The sequence below is a fragment of the Patagioenas fasciata genome, chromosome Z, assembly GCF_037038585.1.
Source record: "Patagioenas fasciata isolate bPatFas1 chromosome Z, bPatFas1.hap1, whole genome shotgun sequence".
In the NCBI taxonomy this organism is placed as follows: Eukaryota; Metazoa; Chordata; class Aves; order Columbiformes; family Columbidae; genus Patagioenas; species Patagioenas fasciata.
In genome coordinates, this window is record NC_092560.1 from 544553 (window position 1) to 565603 (window position 21051).

The 21051-nt window shown below is 58.0% G+C and overlaps 1 protein-coding gene across 1 annotated transcript; it reads right to left on the reverse strand.

The window, feature by feature from the left end:
- Window positions 1-1224: 1224 nt before the first annotated feature.
- FBXO10 (F-box protein 10) lies at window positions 1225-16448 on the reverse strand. Its single transcript, XM_071802306.1, is given in 7 exon segments — window positions 1225-2667; window positions 4271-4420; window positions 7909-8241; window positions 8244-8717; window positions 10742-10812; window positions 13964-14144; window positions 16398-16448. Coding segments are annotated over 7 exon segments (1410 nt in total). The 3' UTR covers window positions 1225-2517.
- Window positions 16449-21051: the final 4603 nt, after the last annotated feature.

The following is a 21051-nucleotide window of genomic DNA, read 5'->3' on the forward strand; positions in this document are numbered from 1 at the left end:
TCCTCAGCTGTCCTCAGCTGTCCTCGGCTGTCCTCAGCTGTCCTCGGCTGCCCCAGCATGGCTGCCCTGGCACGGCTGCCCTGGTACAGCTGCCCTGGCACAGTGGCCCTGGCACAGCTGCCCATCCACTCCCGGCTGCCTGCCCGGCGGTGCCGCTGGCTGGCAGCCACCCGCGGTGCGCAGAGGACAAAGCTGCTCGAGGGCTGCAGGGCCCAGTGCACACACATTCCTGCCTCCAGGAAGAGGCACCAGCTGAGAACAGCACACAAGGCGCCTGCGCTTGGAATCCAGGCTGGCAGCAGCAGCTGCAAGGGGAAGGAGGAGGAGAAGCCGTGAAACTGTCCCAGAGCAATGTCCAGGAGTACAGGGCAGGGCTGCCAGCCACCCCAGTCCCACCGCCGCAGGGCTCTGTTCTCCAACCACCCCAGTCCCACCGCTGCAGGACTGTGTCCCCCAGCCGCCCCCACCAGCTCCAGGAGCAGGCACTGGTCCTGTGCTGCTGGGCACCACCACACCTGCACCTCCCAGCCTCGGCACAGCGGGGACGCAGTCTTACCCAGACAGAGGTACCTCTCACTGCAAGATGTACATGCTTAAGGGTTGTATCATGCTTAAAAATGGTGCTGGGCACCCAGGTTGCTGTCACCTGTCTCAGGAGACACCCCTGCTTTCTGCACGGAGACCTTCACAACACCCCCTGGAACCTGCCCCCAGCCAGGCAGCAACTGTGGCGTGGGCTGGCAGCTCTCGAGAACGGGCAAAACATGATCCTGCTTCCCGCTGTGGAAAAGGTGCCTGGCAAAGGACGTTATTCCTGCCATGAACCCCCCTACTCTGCCAGCACTGCCTGCCGTGGCTGCACTCGCCGTCCCATCAGTGAGACCTGGCCATGCTGACGGCCCCGCGAGCCCCTGCCCAGCACGGCTGCCCGTGGCACCGCGGGGATGGTGCCTGCGGCACTGCCAGGATGGTGCCTATGCCACTGCCGGGATGGTGCTGGTACCCGTGGCACTGCCAGGGAGGTGCTGGTACCCGTGGCACTGCCGGGATGGTGCTGGTACCCGTGGCACTGCCAGGGAGGTGCTGGTACCCGTGGCACTGCTGGGATGGTGCTGGTACCCGTGGCACTGCCAGGGAGGTGCTGGTACCTGTGGCACTGCTGGGATGGTGCTGGTACCTGTGGCACTGCCAGGGAGGTGCTGGTACCCGTGGCACTGCTGGGATGGTGCTGGTACCCGTGGCACTGCCAGGGAGGTGCTGGTACCCGTGGCACTGCTGGGATGGTGCTGGTACCTGTGGCACTGCCAGGATGGTTCTGGTGCCCGTGGCACTGCCGGGGAGGTGCCGGTGGCACTCCCAGGCGGGTGCCGGTGCCGCAGGCTCCCTCAAGCCAGCACAGAGAATCACACGTGAGCAGGGCAGGGAGGCTCCTCCTCTCCAAAACAGGAGAAAACAGGTGTCTTCCCACCAGCCTTGCTGCTCCCCCCATCGCCCCCACGTGCCAGCTTGCACTGCCGGTCACGCGCTGGTCAGGAGGCACAAGCTGGGGCTGCAGACAACGGTGACAGAAAGTGCTGTGGGAAGGGCGTCCCGTGAATCCTCCATCCCACAGCACGCGCCGCCGCACCGCCGGGCCCGCCACCACCACACGGCTTTCCTCAGAAGTCAGCGCCTCCCGTTCACGATGCCCCATTGGAAAGCCCGGCCCCGAGCCCGTGTTTTCAGGGCTGGTGCACCTGGTGCAGGCTCCTGTCCCGGTCCCAGCCCTGACCCCGAGCCACAGTACGCTGCTGTGAAGTGTCCATACACGCAGTCTGTCCAAACCTCAGCGGCTCCGCACACAGACCGTGAACCTGCAAGAAGTCACCTTCATCAGGACTGCAGGGCTCCAGGCTGAAGTTCTGTCCATTATCAACACCGCCAGCATGAGCACTCTGGACAACCACTTCATTCTCTTTGCGCCTGCAGCAGCAGGGTGAGCTGTCACACACCTGCTGTCACCACCCACAGGCACGGAGGGTGGCAGGACAGGTGAGATGTCTCTCACATCTGCAACCGAGACCGTGCTCCAGCTGCCATTGCATTTCTGAGATCATTGCTACCAGTTATGTCACCACGTGCAGTGAAAATCCTGAAGAAAGCCTGCCAGACTCCAAGACTGACGCTGAAACCGAGCTGTATGAACACACACAAATCAGTAGCTCCAGGAGCTTAAAGCAGAAAGGTGAATTGGAGCAACCGCGAATGGAGCACTGAGCTCCGTTTCCCCCTCTCCCTCAAAAAGCACCACGGTATGTGAGCTGTTGGTCCTGAACACAGCCTCTGATCCGAGGGAAAACCCAGGACTGGCACTTGGCAAAGGCCTGGGCACAGCAAGCAGATATAGAGGGAAGTCATGGAAAAGCACTAGTGCACCATAGTCCTATTTCTGCTCTACGGCGGGGACAGGATAAAAGAGAAGTGTGCACAGTGGGAGAAATAATTCTCAACAGACGAAGGAGGAGAGAGAGGTCAGTGCTAGCTAACACACCTCACAGCAGGGTTTCCATTATACAGAACATAAATGCCAGCTTCTTTATTCCCATAGATCCGATTGCTACGGATGATGCCTTTTCCATTGTCAACGACAACAATGCCTGAGCAAAGGCCACTGTGTATCTTATTGCACTACGGTGTTATTTTTGCACATGTAGAGAGAATAAAAGCAAAAGGAAGGAAGGTCACTCATAAAAGTGAGCAAGAGGAGACAGCAACCACAGAGAAGAGCAACAGCTCCCAACCCTGCTGGGGAAAAGGGCAGAAAGGTAATTAATCCAGCTGCCAATAAATCACCCTCAATCCATCAAGGCAGATTTAACTTTTATGCTTCTCAGGGGTTCTAGTACATAACACCAAATTTCCCTTCCCATCACACCCGCAGCCTCTTCTTCCTCCAGCAGCTCCTGCTGCCTTCTCCAAGGCTGCCTGGGCCGGCGGTGCTCCGGTCCCCGCAGGACGCAGGGCCGGGCTGGTGGGGCTGCAACCCAACACCTCCCCAGGGCCACTGAGAGGAACAGACCCTGGGTGACACCCCGCTGGGGCTGGGGCAGGGGTCTGAGCAGGGAGGTGGCGTCACAGCACGGTGCCTTCTCTCCAGCTGCTTTGCACAGCTGGACGTGCTGTCAGCAGCCACACGGCTGCTCCTCTGCAGGACAGGGCCAGCGTCTCCCGTTCGGTGAGGGGGACCTGGGACCCCTGAGCAGGACAGCGGTCCCAGCCCAGGACCTGGTGGAGGGGCACGATAGGAATCACCAAACCAGGCAAAGCAACAAACAGCAGCTCAAAGCTGCAACCGTGGCTCCACGGAAGAGCTGCCTCAAACTTCTCCTCCTCTTCCTCCATGGGGCCACAGCTCTGCCTCCCCATCCCTGTGCAGAGCTCACAGGAGAGCTCAATAGAGCTCAATACTCACAAGGAGGTTTGCATCCACCTCTGCCTCCCCCTGCATGGTGAAGCCCCTCGGGATGACCACAGATACAGCGCTGACTGAGCAGGGACGAGGACACAGCTGCACAGCCCCAGGCACCACCGACTCGGAGGAAAACCCCAGTGCAGGAGCGCAGGCTGCTGCTCCTGCAGAGCGCCGAGACCCCGCACCAGCTCCCGGGACAGAAAACGTGACTCCCTGTGTGGGACAAATCATTTGCAGCACAGTCCTGATTTACCGCCTTGCTTGCCCAAGTTCACTCACTACACAGGGGTATCTACTTGGCAAGGAAACATCCGCTACCCTCCCCTCTATACACAGTAATTTCAAGACATGTACCATAAAATGTGAGATGTTTCAAAGAGATGGACACACCGCCTCAACACTGGATAGATCGTATGGGACCACAAGGCCTGGAGTTACACTCCTGGCCCATAAGCTTCCCAGACATTACATTCTGAGACCTTTTCTTGTGGGGATAGGCCAAAGACCATTTGTAAATTTTTGTGTAATTGTAACATGTTGCCATCATGAAATATACTGCTTTGAAACTGGGTCTATCTTTTTGAAACATGCTGTAGAGCAGGAGACAGTGCATGTGCCATCAAGCAGCACATCGCTATGCCTGACCCTTGGGGTCAGCTGTAGTCTAATTCATCAGCAAAAACCAAAGAAACAGGGTGAAGTGCAAAGCTCACAGCAAGGTCAGTGTTTCCTACCCAGGGAGATGAATCCCTGCTGGCCCTTGGAGAGAGCAGCAGGCGGGAGGAGGAGCGCGCTGGCCTCCATAGAGCCTCGGCGTACGCACCGGAACACGGGGGCTGGCTCATTACGGATGTCCACGCCGGCCGCGCCGTTCGAGTGGATGTTGTTGTCTGCCATCAGACCTCCTGACAGATGCAGGAACACCCCCGAGGCTTTGCAGTGGTGGACGTCATTCCTCAGCATGATAACCTGCAGGGAGGAGGAGAAGCACCTGTAGCTGTAGCTGGAAGGATGAGAAAGAGAAAACCAAGGGTAGAGCTCTCCCTTCTGCAACCTCTGTGCATCAGAACCCTCAGGCAGAGACCTGCTGGAGAGGGGCCAGAGGAGCCCCAGGAATGATCTAAGGCTGGAACAGCTCTGCTGGGGACAGGCTGAGAGAACTGGGGTGTTCAGCTGGAGAAGAGAAGCTCCAGGACACCTCAGTGCACCTTTCAGTGCTTAAAAGGGGCCCGTGAGAAAGATGGGACAGACTTTAGAGCAGGGGCTGTTGTGACAGGACAAGGGGTGATGGTTTAAACTAAAGGAGGGAGATCCAGGTCGGACATGGGGAAGGAATTGTTGTCCTGAGGGTGGTGAGAGCCTGGCCCAGGTACCCAGAGAGGTGGTGGATGAACCATCCCTGGAGACATCCCAGGCCAGGCTGGACGGGGCTCTGAGCAACCTGAGCTGGTGAAGATGTCATAGAATCACAGAGTCATTTTGGTTGGAAAAGACCTTCAGGATCACAGAGTCCAACCATAACCTAGCCTAACTCTAGCACTAAACCATGTCCCTAAGAACCTCACCTAAACTCCTTTTAAACCCCTCCAGGGATGGTGACTCCAGCACTGCCCTTGGCAGCCTGTTCCAATGCCCCACAGCCCTTTCTGTGAAGAATTTTTTCCGAATATCCAATCTAAACCTCCCCTGGCACAACTTGAGGTCATTTCCTCTTGTCCTATCACTTGCTACTTGTGAGAAGGGACCAACACCCTCCATGGCCCAACCTCCTTTCAGTCCCTGCTCATGGGTTGGACTGGATGAGCTGTGAAGGTCCTCCCAACCCCAACCATCCTGTGACTCTGCTCACGCACGAGCTCTCTGCCTGTCCCACAGCAGCACTGCCAGGCACGCTGTCCAGGGCAAGGAAGATCGTGCGTGGTGAAGCCTGTGGGCATCACGCACTGGCACGGTCCTGCGTGGGGCCGGGACCTGCCGTGCCTGGTGCTGCACAGCCAGAGCAAAGACATGGCCCAACACACCGCTCTGCTTGGCAAAGCCCGTGTCCCGGTGTGCCTGTGGGCTTCACCCACCACATTGCACACGGTCAGCATCACCACCCCACCTCCACATGGCTGTGGTACCACAGACCTGCCCCGTCCCCGCTCGGGCAGACCCCGTGGCACCAGCATCGCCGCCATACACCGCCAAAACCAGGCTGCTGCGGACCCTGCTGCGCAGAACTGCTCCGAGGGGACACGTCAAAGGCCACGGAGCCTCCTGAGCCTCCCATGGAGCCGACGGGGCCAGCGCACTGCGGCACACACGCTCAGCACACGATCCACCCGTTGCCTTGCGCCTTCTGGGCCAAGATCGCGCCATTTGGGGGCAGAAACGACCCAGTCACCAAACCGGAGTCACTGCCACCACTCCTAACAACCTAACTTCCTCTAAGCAAAGAAGCAGTTAAATATTTACACAGTAGCAATCTTTAACATTTTCCAGCCAAACAAACTCATGTCTTAAATCCATGTTTTATGAACGCTAAGAAATAATCTACAAATTGTCATTGCACATCCCACTTCAATGAGCAACGCAGATGAGAAAGTAATTAAATTATACTTCCTTTTATTCGCTCATTCCAGAAAGATGCTTCACTCAATCTCTTGACTAAACGTGGAGCTCAGCGGGTTTGACAGCCGCCTGTCCCCATCACTCACGTGTGGCTGCTGGGGGAAGGAGCTCCAGGAGGGAGGGACGCAGGGACCACACACCAGGCCTTGCTCCAGGACCCTGAGCGCTTGCCAGGTCCCTTGTGTCCCCACGTCATGCTGCACCCTGTCCCCACCTTGCAGCCAAGCACCTCACTGTCTCCTGTTCTCTGGTGCTCTAACACCCACCTCCTGACAAGAGCCTCCGGGCTAATGTAGCCGAGCAGATCCTCACTGAGCGCAGCAGCTGGGCTGGGCTCACCTCCCTGCCTTTGCTACCAGTCAAACCCAGGCTGCTGGGTGAGCCGGAAGCAAACCACGGGGAACAGAAACAGAGCGTGGTCCAAAGTGTGGGACCTGCACTTGTTGCTAGCCTGACTCCCACCAAAACAGCCCCCGAGCAGCTCCGAGGTGCTGAGCAGCACGAGGAGCTCCCTCACCACCCTGCACGGGGGTCAGCATCGGGAGGGCACCCCCGGGCACAGGTACCCCGGAAAGAAAGGAGCCCCCTCTGCCACCGAGCGTGTCTGCGGGGCACAGGCACCGCGGTCCTTCTGCGCGGAGTGCAGATGGGGAGCCAGACCCCTCACGGAACAGCCTCTGCCCAGGAAACGATCCCCTCCCCCCCCCTACACAAAACTTCTGTTTTCAGTCTTTTAAAAGGATTAGACTAAAGGATGGGTGCAAATCCAGGGCTGCCCGACCGAGCAGAGCCGGTGGTGGAGAGGAGCCTCCCGAGCTCCCCAGCACCGCCAGTTCTGGGGGTCTCGCAGGGCGATGCTGCCCATCCTCGCACCCCCGCCTGCCTGAAGAGGACACGGCACGGAGGCAGAGAGCTCCGGGAACACAGCTCAGAGGATGCTGTGCTGAGGGAAAATCTCAGTTCAGCCTCCAGCACAGACTCCCATCTGAAATCCCTCCTCACAGCCCACCTGTGCCCACGGCAGGGACCCCTCGTGCCTGCGCCCCCGAGGCAGCCGGGACTGGCACCACAGTCCCCTAGCCCCTGCATTTCTGGTGTTGTTGTCATCGCTTAAAAGAATTAATCCAGTCTGCAATTGCTAACCTAAAGATTTGTAAATCCTTTCAGTTTAAGGTCAGTCTGCTCATATAACAAAGACCAGAGTGAGCTGCAGAACTCCTGCTCACAACTACAGACAGAACCCACCTTGCAGCTTCACACATTCTGAAGCCGCACAATTAGCTGAGTCCTGCTTAAACACATCTCAGGACTGTTGGATAAAGTGTCCTTCAGCTGCACGTTGCTCATTATACACTAAAAGGATTATGTAATGCAATATGCAAATGCGTAACCAATTGGCTCTTTAGGGTATGAACACAGGGATAAGGTTTTGTACATGCTGCCTTTCACTGTTCCTGCTGTTGTGCCGGCTCTATTCCAGCATCCAGACCTGTGCAGCTCTGTAATAAACAACATCTCGTCTCTGTGTGCTAAATTAGCTTCATTTGTGTGCACACTGGGTAAAGAACAATATGGGCTGTGCTGGCAGCAGCAAAGGGGATTATAACCAGCAGCACTTTTACAGGACAAGAGTTTAAGTTGCAGGTAGAGTGGCCTGACTACACAACCCCAATGTGCCACAGATTTAGCACCTCTGATTGCAATTACAACACTACACGTGCAGAAAGCAGGCAGCTGCAGCTGTTCTGCCTTCCATGTGGGGTGGTTGACTCTGGCCCCAGACAGGAGGGGACCTGGCGGAGCGAAGGGAGAGGGAAGAGGGCTCACAGCAAGCTCGACAGCACCTCACTGTTTCGTATGCAGCGCACGGCGCAGGTCAGATCCCTGAAGATGCTTCCTTCCAGTTTCGCTTGCCCTTGTGAATAAACGAATATTCTTCCCCTTCCGTCCTTGAAAAGGCACTGCCGGATGATGCAGCCTTGCAGAGAGCTGGCCAAGGACCGGGCCTCCTTGTCCTGCTGCAGCTCCTGCTGCAGAGGCTTGAGCTGAAGGTCCCTCTGGAAGGTGTGCAGCCTGTCACTGAGAAGCCTCCTGTGCGTAGCGTGGGCTTGGCAGGGCAGTCTGTGTGCAGCCTGGGCATCCTCCTCACTGTTGCATAGCAAGTCACTGTCACTGGAGTCCGAGCCGAGGGCTGGGAACCCCCCCTGCTCTGCTGCCCGCAGGTTCTCTCCAAATTCACCGTCCTTCTGGGCTGAGCCGCGCAGGGCTGGAGTACGCACAACAGAGAGGAAGCTGCTCTGTTCCTCCCCCATGACAACCTCGCGCGCTCTCCCCGGCCCCAGCAGCGACTGCCCCCCACTGTCCTGCCTGGCTGGCTGGGTTCCCGCCAGGACGCTGCACGGGACTTGGCCAGCACGGCCAGGTGCTCACAGGCCCAGCTGCAGTCGGAGCTGGGACAGCCCTCCACGGTCACAGAGGCGTTCTCGCTGCCCACGAACTCGCAGCTCTCCAGGACGCAAAGGGCCACGCTGTGGAGGTGGACACTGGACCGGCTGAAGGTGCAGAACTTCACCGGGCACGTCCCCGGCGCGTGGATCTGCAGGTGCCCGCCTTCGAAGCGGCAGTTGTCGAACCGGACGTAGCCCGAGGTTGTCTGGAGAGCAAGCACAAGGTGAGATCATCACACAGAGCAAGAAGAAGCAGTTCTGGACGTACCATGAGGTCCTTCCACAGCAAACGAGCTCACGGTCACAAATACAACAGGCGTTCAGGCGCCGCAGACACAAGCTCACACAGGCACAGACGCAGGGCTGTGAGCAGAGTTAGCAAGTATTGAGCAACAAGTGTCACCTACTGACTTTCCTCCCTGCTGGCAACATTTCCTTAACTTCCCTGCCAAGCTCTGCAGCCTCAGCAAAGCCCAGCAGCCACAGACAGGGCCTAGAGGCTGTGCCAAGACCACTAAACCTCAGCAACCCTCCCTACACAGATGACTTTGCAGCCTTCAGAGACATGTATTTGCCAGCTAGCGCTGCTCATGAACTCAGCGGTTTATTGAGTGAAGCAGCAGATAAGACAACATCAAACATCTCCTGGAGAGCTACAATTCTCCCTTGAGCCGCCTGCATACCTGGTGGAAGGATGCTGCACACAGGATGCATCAAATGCAAAGCAAAACAGGTAAAAATTTGTGCCATACTGCTGCAGAGGCATGATGTTGTCACACTGCCGTGCGAGGGACACCATCACTTCCTTGTCCCCTGGCTGTGTGTCATGGTTTAACCCCAGCTGGCAACTGGGACCACACAGGCACTTGCTCATCACCCCCAAACTGGGACAGGGAAGAGAATCGGAATGGAAAAAATACGCTTGGGTTGAGATAAGAATGGTTTGATAGTACAGCAAAGGAAGAGAGAAAATGAATAATAGACTGTACAAACCAAGTGATGCACAATGCAATTGCTCACCACCCCCGGCCCCACAGCCCGTTCTGCGCAGCGGGGTTGGCCACCCGTGCAGCTGCAGTTCACACCCGAGCACGGCGGCGCGTGGGGAGGAACAGCCCTTGGACACCCGGGTCCAACACCCTGCTCGTGCTAAATCCAAACCACAGCGCCACACCAGCCACTAGGAGGAAAATCAGCTCTGTCCCAGACCAAACCAGAAGACTGTGGTTTCCCACCCGACCCGCTGGTACTGGCAGAGTCGTGAGCCATCCCCACAGGGCCCTCCTGCTCTGCCAGGCACGCAGCAACCCCTGGGTGCTGGCAAACCACCAGGATGGTGCGTGGCCAAACACTTCTCTCCTGCACAGGCAGGGTAAGTCCCTGCTTATCCACAGAAAAGGCTAATAGAAACGTGACAAAGTACAGAGGACTCGGGTCAGAAAAGCTGACTAGTGTGCTTGGAATTTTGGTGTGCTCCTGATTTGACTAGAAATCTCCTAAATCATCAGTTTCTCAGGTTATCCCTCAATTGCTGAGTGTATCGCATGAAAAACAGACCGATCTATAGCTTGTGACAGGTGACCTGGGTCAATTTTACAGACATTTCTGGAGTCTGCAGCCAACACAACGTCCTGAGATTTGCTTTCGGCCTTGAGCACTCTCAGGAGTGCTCATGCTGTGAAAAAGGTTTGAAATGCATTCCTTTGTACCCAAAGACAACCACACAAAGACCCCTTCAGAACGCTGGCCTGCTGCAGTCTGAACTGTACCTTTCCTTTTTTTGAAATTAAAAAAAAGGGACGCAATCAAACCAGCTCTGAGAGGCTGCTTGTGAAAGCTCTTCTGAAACTGCAACTCGTGAGGTTGTAATGACTGCCGGTAGGACTGGTGAAGTTTGGTTTCTAATCCGTTTTTCACGGATGGATTTGGGAGGAAACACCCCGGCTCCAGCAGCAGCTCAAGGGCTGTATCATCACCCCTGCGCGCGGAGAAGCCTGGGAGGTGAAATGGAGCCGCACTGAGCAGCCAAACGCAGGAGACGCCACGCGTCCCCTGCAGCAACCAGAGCGTGCCCACAGGCAAACAGGGACTTCCCACCACACCTGCAACTCATTTTCCCCACCACATGCTGAAGCATCACCTGTCTGCTGGGGACTTTCAGGCTGACTAAGTTAAATATGTCACATAATAAAATGGTGAAAAGGAAATGAAACCATAAGTTATAACTAACGATGGGCTGGTTCATCGTGAGGAAGGTCTCATTGTCGGAGGCGCAGTCCACGGGCACAGTCAGAAATGCGGCTGGTGAGACAGGGAGAATCGCTGAGCAAAGGAAGATGCCTGCTAGCCAGGGAGCCGGGAGCCAGAAACATCCCTGAGAAGCACAGCTGCATCCCTGGGAAACCACAGACACCCCGAGACACCACCAACAAGGGACCGTAATGGCACCTAATCATCTGGAAATGGGGGAACAGTCTAGAAAAATAAAACAGGTCTGAAAGAACAAAACCACCACCATCTATTGCCTGTTCCAGGTGAAAAATGGAAATTCATAGAATCACAGATGGTTTGTGTTGCAGGGTCCTCCCCAGCTCCCCAGCCCCCTGCCATGACAGGGACATCTTCACCAGCTCAGGGTGCTCAGAGCCCGTCCAGCCTGGCCTGGGATGTCTCCAGGGATGGTTCATCCACCACCTCTCTGGGTACCTGGGACAGGCTCTCACCACCCTCAGGACAACAATTCCTTCCTCATGTCCGGCCTGAATCTCCCTCCTTTAGTTCAAACCATCACCCCTTGTCCTGTCACAACAGGCCCTGCTCTAAAGTCTGTCCCATCTTTCTCATGGGCCCCTTTTAAGCACTGAAAGGTGCACTGAGGTGTCCTGGAGCTTCTCTTCTCCAGCTGAACACCCCAGCTCTCTCAGCCCATCCTCCCAGCAGAGCTGTTCCAGCCCTCTGATCATCTTCCTGGCCCTTCTCCTTATTTTCCATGTGCCTCAGCAGTTTCCAGGAGGATCTTCTCCATGACCGTGCTGGGCACTGAGGTGAGACTGGCTCACAGTTCCCCAGGTCTTCCTTTTCCCCTTTTTAAAAATGAGGTTATCTTTCACCTTTCACAGTCAGTGGGAACTTCACCAGATTGCCAGGACTTCTCAAGCATGATGAAGAGTGTCTTAGCACCTTAATCTGCCAGGTCCCTCAGGACCCCTGGATGCATCTCATCAGGTCCCATGGACTTGTGCACCTTCGGGTGCCTTAGATGGTCTCAAACCTGATCATCTCCTGCAGTGGGAGGTTCTTCGTCCTCCCAGTCCCAGCCCGCTCTTGCACCAGACAGAACCAAACCTGCCGCAGCTGCAGACCTGCACAAACACCCAAGGGGGCTGACTGCGAGCCCATCGCTTCAGGCTGTGAGCCCCCGCAGCCCAGGGAGCGTGGGGCAATCCTGCACGGCAGGGACGTCCCTGGAGCACGGACACCTCAAGGGTTCTCCTGGAGACACCTGAGACCCCTTGCCCAGCATCAGATGGCTGTAATGAGGTAAACCACATTCTACATTAGGTCTAACAGTGTACTGTATACCAGTGACACTTCTATATCACAGAATCACAGCATGGACTGGGTTGGAAAAGCCCTCAGAGGTCATCAGGTCCAACCCTTGGTCCAACTCCAGTCCATTGACCAGATCATGGCACTAAGTGCCATGGCCAATCTCAGTTTCAAAACCTCCAGGGCCGGTGAGTCCAGCACCTCCCTGGGCAGCCATTCCAATGCTGACCACTCTCTCTGCACAGAATTGCTTTCGAATCTCCAGCCTCAATTTCCCCTGGCAGAGTTGAAGCCCATGCCCCCTTGTCCTATTGCTGACTGCCTGGGAGAAGAGCCCAATCCCCCCTGGCTAGAACTGCCCTTCAGGTCGTTCTAGAGAGTGCTGAGCTCAGCTCTAAGCCTCCTCAGCTCCAGACTGAACAAGACCAGCTCCCTCAGCCTCTCCCCATAGGGCTTGTGCTCAAGTCCCTTCCCCAGTCTTGTTGCTCTTCTCTGGACCCGCTCCAGCACTTCAATCTCTTTCCTGAGCTGAGGGGCCCAGAACTGAACACAACACTCCAGGTGTGGCCTCCCCATTGCAGAGCACAGGGGAAGGATCACTGCCCTTGTCCTGCTGACCACGCTGGTTTGGGTAGAGGACAGGACACCATTGGCCTTCTTGGCTACCTGGGCACACTGTTGGCTCCTGTTGAGCTTCCTGTCCATTAGTCCCCCCAGGTCCCTTTCTGCCTGACTGCTCTCCAGCCACTCTGTGCCAGCCTGGAGCGCTGCAGGGGTTGTTGTGGCCAAAGTGCAGGACCCTGCACTTGGCCTTGTTGAACTTCATCCCATTGGAATCGGCCCATTCTTCCAGTCTATCAGATCCCTCTGCAGAGCCCTCCTGCCTTCCAGCAGGGCCACACTCCCTCCCAACTTGGTGCCAGCAGCAAATTTGCTGATGATGGTCTCAATGCCCTCATCTAAATCACCAATAAAGACGTTAAACAGGACTGGACCCAACACTGGCCCTGGGGACAGCACTGGTGACTGGTCAGCTGGATGCAGCCCCGTTCCCCAGCACTCTCTGGGCCCGGCCCTCCAGCCGGTTCTGAACCCAGCAGAGTGCGCTTGTCCAAGCCATGGGCTGCCAGCTTTTGCTGGAGTACATTACGGGAGACAGTGTCAAAGGCTTTGCTGCAGTCCAGATAGACCACGTCTACAGCTTTCCCCTCGTCCACCAGGTGGGTCACCTGGTCATAAAAGGAGATCAGGTTGGTCAGACAGGACCTGCCCCTCCTAAACCCATGCTGGCTGGGCCTGATCCCTTGTCCATCCTGAGGGTGCTGTGTGATTGCATTCAGGATGATCTGCTCCATAGCCCTGCCAGGCACCGAGGTCAGGCTGACAGGCCTGGAGTTGCCAGGGTCAGCTTTGCAGTCCTTTTTGTTCACTGGGGTAACATTCACCAATTTCCAATCGTATGGGACCTCCCCAGTGAGCCAGGACTGTTGGAAGATGATGGAGAGCGGCTTGGCGAGCTCTTCCGCTAGCTCCCTCATCACCCTAGGATGGATCCCATCTGGTCCCATAGACTTGTGAGGATTCAGCTACAGCTACAGCTTAACTGTTAAAAGTGTAGTAAGTAGTAGAGTGTTCGATTGCCATCTAAATCATCATTTAAATCAGCATCAAATCATTGTCACATCCAGGTTTCATTACCATTCAGTTATTGCTTAGTCACCATTTGATTACTATTCAATTATTATTCATTCATTGATTAATTATCATTTGAACATTGTTTAGTCATTAATAAAACCCTTTTAGTTTACCCCACAATGATGACACCTCTTAATAATTCACCTGGAACAGAGGTTTTGGCCCCTTCTGAAATCCATCTAATTCTCCTCATACCTGTATTATGTACCCATATAAGTAATCTGCAGGACGCCCAGGCAGAGCTGCCGCCAGCACGTCCTGTCCAGGCTGAGCACCAGCTGCCGCCAGCCCCTGCACACCACGCTGCAGCGGCCCAGCTCCGGCAGCCGCAGGTGCGGCAGGATGAGCCGCCACAGCTCCGCCAGCAGATCAGCGGGCTCCATCGGCACCTGCGGGGGTGGACACAGGGTCAGTGGTGAGCACAGAGGGCTCAGCCAGGGCAGGGACCCTGTGTTGACAGGGACAAGCACACCTTGCTCAGCAGGAGCAGGAGGGGCAGGGTGAGCTCTGCTCTGTGACAGTGACAGAGCCCAGGGAACGGCAGCAGATGTGCCAGGGAGGGTCAGTGGGACATGAGGAAAAGGTTCTTCACCCAGAGGTGCTGGACACTGAACAGGCTCCCAGGGAGGGGTCACGGCCCAACCTGACAGTGTTCAAGAAGAGACTGGACAACGTCCTCAGGCACACGGGGTGCCCTGTGGGGTGTCCTGTGCAGTGACAGGACTTGGACTCCGTGATCCTGCGGGTCCTTCCAGCTCAGGACATTTACGTCCTCGTCAGACACAGCTCTGCAGGTCTCTGACCAAGGCAGGTTCAGCACCCATCTAACAGTGTGCTCCCCTCACCGCTGCCCTGGCCCCCCTCCCTCTCCTGCCACCCCAATCATGGGCCATGAATGCCCAAACAAGCTGTTCTGAGGTCTCTGTTCTTTTGGGGCAGTTAAAACTTACTTGCTTAACCCTGGGGCTCAAAGGCTGCACATGAACAAGCACATTGCCGTGTCCCCCACATCTGCCAGACCCCAGCAGACAGCCGGCGCTTCACCATCCTCACCAGCCGCCCCAGCAGGCACGAGGCTCCTGCCAGTGCCGCACCGAGACTGCCGGGCACGGCAGCGGCTGGGAGACACCAGTGGCCCTGACCCCAGCGCCAGCAGGACACCTGTACCCAGAGGGGCAGGAGGAGCGGCTGAGGAACGTGGTGGGTTCAGCTGGAGAACAGGAGCTGAGGGGAGACCTTCTGATCTCTGAACTGCCTGAAAGGAGCTTGGAGCCAGGGGGGTCGGGCTCTGCTCCCCAGGAACAAGCGCCAGGAGCAGAGGAAACGGCCTCAAGTTGCACCAGGGGAGGTTGAGGTTGGATCTGGGAACAATTTCTTCCCCAAAGGGCTGTGGGGCATTGAACAGGCTGCCCAGGGCAGTGCTGGAGTCACCATCCCTGGAGGGCTGGACAGACGGACATGAGGTTCTCAGGACATTGGGCAGTGACAGCGGTGGGAGAACAGTTGGACTCCATGATCTTGAGGGTCTCTCCCAACCAAAATGATTCTGTGACTCTAGGGAGCAGATGGCTGTGTGAGGAACACGCTGCGGGGGCGCTGGGCTGCCATGAACTCCAGACACGTCACAGCTGGCAGCCGGAAAGGGCGAAGGGGAGGCCAGACCCCCAGAAGACCACGTCCCCTGGCAGAGCCAAGGGAGCCTGCTCGGCAGCACGTGGGCCCCTTTCTGAGGGGCCGGTGGGGGTCCCAGCCCCTGCGGTCACCTCCTCGGGACGGGCGTCCATCAGCTCCCAGCGGGAAGCAAGGCCAAGTTCAGCAGGGTCACACTGCTGTCCCAAAAAAAAGGGCTTTTGCCTGCTGTGCATACAAATGAGCCAAATATAGCACACAGAGATGAGATGTTGTATTACAGAGCTGCGCAAGTCTGGATGCTGGAATAGAGCTGGCACAACAGCAAGGAGAGTAACAGCCAGATATTATCATCACATTCATGCCCTGAAGAGCCAATCGGTTTCACATTTGCATATTGCATTACATAATCCTTTTAGTGTATAATGAGCAACGTGCAGCTGAAGGACACTTCATCCAACAGTCTCGAGATGTGTTTAAGCAGGACTCAGCCAATTGTGCAGCTTCAAAACGTCACAGTGTCACAGAATCACAGAATGATAGGGGTTGGAAGGGACCTCAAAAGATCATCTAGTCCAGCCCCCCCAAAAAAGCTGCATGGTAGGTACTTCTGCAGTTCATGATCAGATGTTTTGCAAGTCACTCTGATCTTTGTTATATGAGCAGACTGACCTAAAACTGAAAGGATTTACAATCTTTAGGTTAGCAACTGCAGACAGGATTCATCCCTGTAAGCGATGACAACAACGCTGCAGGCAGGGGCAGCAGGGGACCTGCCTGGTGCTGCTGGTGACCGGGGGCTTGCGGGACCGCGAGTCCCCAGCCCCGGCCTGGCCATCCCACGGGGATGTGGGGCTTGTTGGGAAAGCTGTGAAGCTTTCTCTAGAGGTCAAGTTCATCCCTTGGCCCCGTGCCTGGGGACACTAGCGGGACCCTCCCAGCAGAAGACGGGTTGTGAAGAAGAAAGCATTCATGATTGAAGAGAACATCCATGGTAGCTCGATCCCAGATACCCAATCCTGCCCCGGCATGGGGCTGCTGGTGACGATGGCATGCAAGACCATGCTCCTCTGGTCTGGCTCGTGCCACCACCTGCCCAGCACCCTTCCCCATGTCCAGCTGTGAGCAATGGCGGGTGCTGGTGGCACGATGCCCCTCCTGACTGCAGGACTTCACCCCCACTTCCCACGCTGGCCCCTCGCCCAGCACATGCAGAGCTGGACAAGCCTCCCGATGCCCCACGTGCTTGGCGACCCCCACTGCTCCCCACAAAGCGCTGGACAAGCAGCTTCACTAAAAGGGAAAGAGCCTCACAGAATTTAACACCTGGCACTCGAGAGCAGAAATGTAATTAGCAGTGACCAGAAAACAACAATGCGAAACGGGGAGCTCCGCCATCCACCAGCACTCCTGGTGGAGCAGCCGCTCCGTGCGCATCAACCAGCGCGCAGCAGCCACAGATCAGTGCCCTGGAGCGGTGGGAGCCCTGCAAACACCACAAGGAAGTGTGCAAATCTGTGGGCTGGCGTCCGGACGGCTCTGGCCCCGCACCGGGCGGCTCTGGCGTTGCCGCTGCCGGCCCGTCCCAGGAAACGCTCCCGGACCGCGGTCATCCTCCAGTGCCTGTGATGAGCTCATCGCACACAGGATGCTGCTGAGAGCAGGAACCGCGCTCCCCTCTGCTCCCGGGGACGCGCGGTAGGCGAGCGCCTGGTGCTCCGAACCACGCTCTCACCAAACACAGGGAGTTTTACCTCTCTCTGCAGACACCTTGACTTCCAGCTCCCCTGCAACCATCATGAGGGAATCTGCTCAAAAAAGCACAGGCTTGCCTGAAACTAAGTTTATCCAAGGCCCAGCCTGGGTGCCCCGTGGGAATCACCCACTCTACTGGCAGAGGCGCGATTTGCTGCCACACAGCAGCACTGCCCGCAGTCTGGAGGGAACGAGGTCCCGACAGCGCGGCTGCGTCCCTCACAGTATGGGCTGTGTCCCTCACGGTATGGGCTGTGTCCCTCACGAGGGGGCTGTGTCCCTCACGGTATGGGCTGTGTCCCTCACGGTGTGGGCTGTGTCCCTCACGGTATGGGCTGTGTCCCTCACGGTATGGGCTGTGTCCATCACGGTATGGGCTGTGTCCCTCACGGTATGGGCTGTGTCCCTCACGGTATGGGCTGCGTCCCTCACGGTATGGGCTGTGTCCCTCACGATGGGGTTGTGTCCCTCACGGTATGGGCTGTGTCCCTCACGAGGGGGCTGTGTCCCTCACGGTCTGGGCTGTGTCCCTCACGGTATGGGCTGTGTCCCTCACGGTATGGGCTGTGTCCCTCACGATGGGGCTGTGTCCCTCACGGTATGGGCTGAGTCCCTCACGAGGGGGCTGTGTCCCTCACGGTCTGGGCTGTGTCCCTCACGGTCTGGGCTGTGTCCCTCACGGTATGGGCTGTGTCCCTCACGAGGGGGCTGTGTCCCTCACGAGGGGGCTGTGTCCCTCACGGTATGGGCTGTGTCCCTCACGGTATGGGCTGTGTCCATCACGGTATGGGCTGTGTCCCTCACGGTCTGGGCTGTGTCCCTCACGGTATGGGCTGCGTCCCTCACGAGGGGGCTGTGTCCCTCACGGTATGGGCTGCGTCCCACACGATGGGGCTGTGTCCCTCACGGTATGGGCTGTGTCCCTCACGGTATGGGCTGCGTCCCTCACGGTATGGGCTCTGTCCATCACGGTATGGGCTGCGTCCCTCACGGTATGGGCTGTGTCCCTCACGGTATGGGCTGTGTCCCTCACGAGGGGGCTGTGTCCCTCACGGTATGGGCTGTGTCCCTCACGGTGTGGGCTGTGTCCCTCACGGTATGGGCTGCGTCCATCATGGTATGGGCTGTGTCCCTCACGGTCTGGGCTGTGTCCCTCACGAGGGGGCTGTGTCCCTCACGGTATGGGCTGTGTCCCTCACGAGGGGGCTGTGTCCCTCACGGTATGGGCTGTGTCCCTCACGGTATGGGCTGTGTCCCTCACGGTATGGGCTGCGTCCCTCACGATGGGGCTGTGTCCCTCACGATGGGGCTGTGTCCCTCACGGTATGGGCTGTGTCCCTCACGGTATGGGCTGCGTCCCTCACGATATGGGCTGCGTCCCTCACGGTCTGGGCTGCGTCCCTCACGGTGTGGGCTGTGTCCATCACGGTCTGGGCTGTGTCCGTCACGGTATGGGCTGTGTCCATCATGGTATGGGCTGTGTCCCTCACGGTATGGGCTGTGTCCCTCACGAGGGGGCTGTGTCCCTCACGGTATGGGCTGTGTCCCTCACGAGGGGGCTGTGTCCCTCACGGTATGGGCTGTGTCCCTCACGGTGTGGGCTGTGTCCCTCACGGTATGGGCTGCGTCCATCATGGTATGGGCTGTGTCCCTCACGGTATGGGCTGTGTCCCTCACGAGGGGGCTGTGTCCCTCACGGTATGGGTTGTGTCCCTCATGAGGGGGCTGTGTCCCTCACGGTATGGGCTGTGTCCCTCACGATGGGGCTGTGTCCCTCACGGTATGGGCTGCGTCCCTCACGGTATGGGCTGTGTCCCTCACGGTATGGGCTGTGTCCCTCACGGTATGGGCTGTGTCCCTCACGATGGGGCTGTGTCCCTCACGGTATGGGCTGTGTCCCTCACGGTATGGGCTGTGTCCCTCACGGTGTGGGCTGTGTCCCTCACGGTCTGGGCTGTGTCCCTCACGGTATGGGCTGTGTCCCTCACGGTATGGGCTGTGTCCCTCACGGTATGGGCTGCGTCCCTCACGATGGGGCTATGTCCCTCACGGTATGGGCTGTGTCCCTCACGGTATGGGCTGCGTCCCTCACGATGGGGCTGTGTCCCTCACGGTATGGGCTGCGTCCCTCACGGTATGGGCTGCGTCCCTCACGGTATGGGCTGTGTCCCTCACGGTATGGGCTGTGTCCCTCACGATGGGGCTGTGTCCCTCACGGTATGGGCTGTGTCCCTCACGGTATGGGCTGTGTCCCTCACGGTGTGGGCTGTGTCCCTCACGGTCTGGGCTGTGTCCCTCACGGTATGGGCTGTGTCCCTCACGGTATGGGCTGTGTCCCTCACGGTATGGGCTGCGTCACTCACGGTGTGGGCTGTGTCCCTCACGAGGGGGCTGTGTCCCTCACGGTATGGGCTGTGTCCCTCACGGTATGGGCTGTGTCCATCACGGTATGGGCTGTGTCCCTCACGGTATGGGCTGTGTCCCTCACGGTATGGGCTGTGTCCCTCACGATGGGGCTGTGTCCCTCACGGTATGGGCTGTGTCCCTCACGGTATGGGCTGTGTCCCTCACGGTGTGGGCTGTGTCCCTCACGGTGTGGGCTGTGTCCCTCACGGTATGGGCTGTGTCCCTCACGGTATGGGCTGTGTCCCTCACGATGGGGCTGTGTCCATCACGGTATGGGCTGTGTCCCTCACGGTGTGGGCTGTGTCCCTCACGGTCTGGGCTGTGTCCCTCACGGTATGGGCTGTGTCCCTCACGGTATGGGCTGTGTCCCTCACGAGGGGGCTGTGTCCCTCACGAGGGGGCTGTGTCCCTCACGGTATGGGCTGTGTCCCTCACGGTATGGGCTGTGTCCCTCACGGTATGGGCTGCGTCCCTCACGGTGTGGGCTGTGTCCCTCACGATGGGGCTGTGTCCCTCACGGTATGGGCTGTGTCCCTCACGGTATGGGCTGTGTCCCTCACGGTCTGGGCTGTGTCCCTCACGGTCTGGGCTGTGTCCCTCACGGTATGGGCTGTGTCCCTCACGGTATGGGCTGTGTCCCTCACGGTATGGGCTGCGTCCCTCACGGTGTGGGCTGTGTCCCTCACGATGGGGCTGTGTCCCTCACGGTATGGGCTGTGTCCCTCACGATGGGGCTGTGTCCCTCACGGTCTGGGCTGTGTCCCTCACGGTCTGGGCTGTGTCCATCACGGTATGGGCTGTGTCCCTCACGAGGGGGCTGTGTCCCTCACGGTATGGGCTGTGTCCCTCACGGTCTGGGCTGTGTCCCTCACGGTATGGGCTGCGTCCCTCACGGTATGGGCTGTGTCCCTCACGATGGGGCTGTGTCCCTCACGGTCTGGGCTGCGTCCCTCACGGTGTGGGCTGTGTCCCTCACGGTATGGGCTGTGTCCCTCACGGTCTGGGCTGTGTCCCTCACGGTATGGGCTGCGTCCCTCACGATGGGGCTGTGTCCCTCACGGTGTGGGCTGTGTCCCTCACGGTATGGGCTGTGTCCCTCACGGTATGGGCTGTGTCCCTCACGGTATGGGCTGTGTCCCTCACGGTATGGGCTGCGCCCCTCACGATGGGGCTGTGTCCCTCACGGTATGGGCTGTGTCCCTCACGGTATGGGCTGTGTCCCTCACGATGGGGCTGTGTCCCTCACGGTATGGGCTGTGTCCCTCACGGTATGGGCTGTGTCCCTCACGGTGTGGGCTGTGTCCCTCACGGTCTGGGCTGTGTCCCTCACGGTATGGGCTGTGTCCCTCACGGTATGGGCTGTGTCCCTCACGGTATGGGCTGCGTCCCTCACGGTGTGGGCTGTGTCCCTCACGATGGGGCTGTGTCCCTCACGGTATGGGCTGTGTCCCTCACGGTATGGGCTGCGTCCCTCACGGTGTGGGCTGTGTCCCTCACGATGGGGCT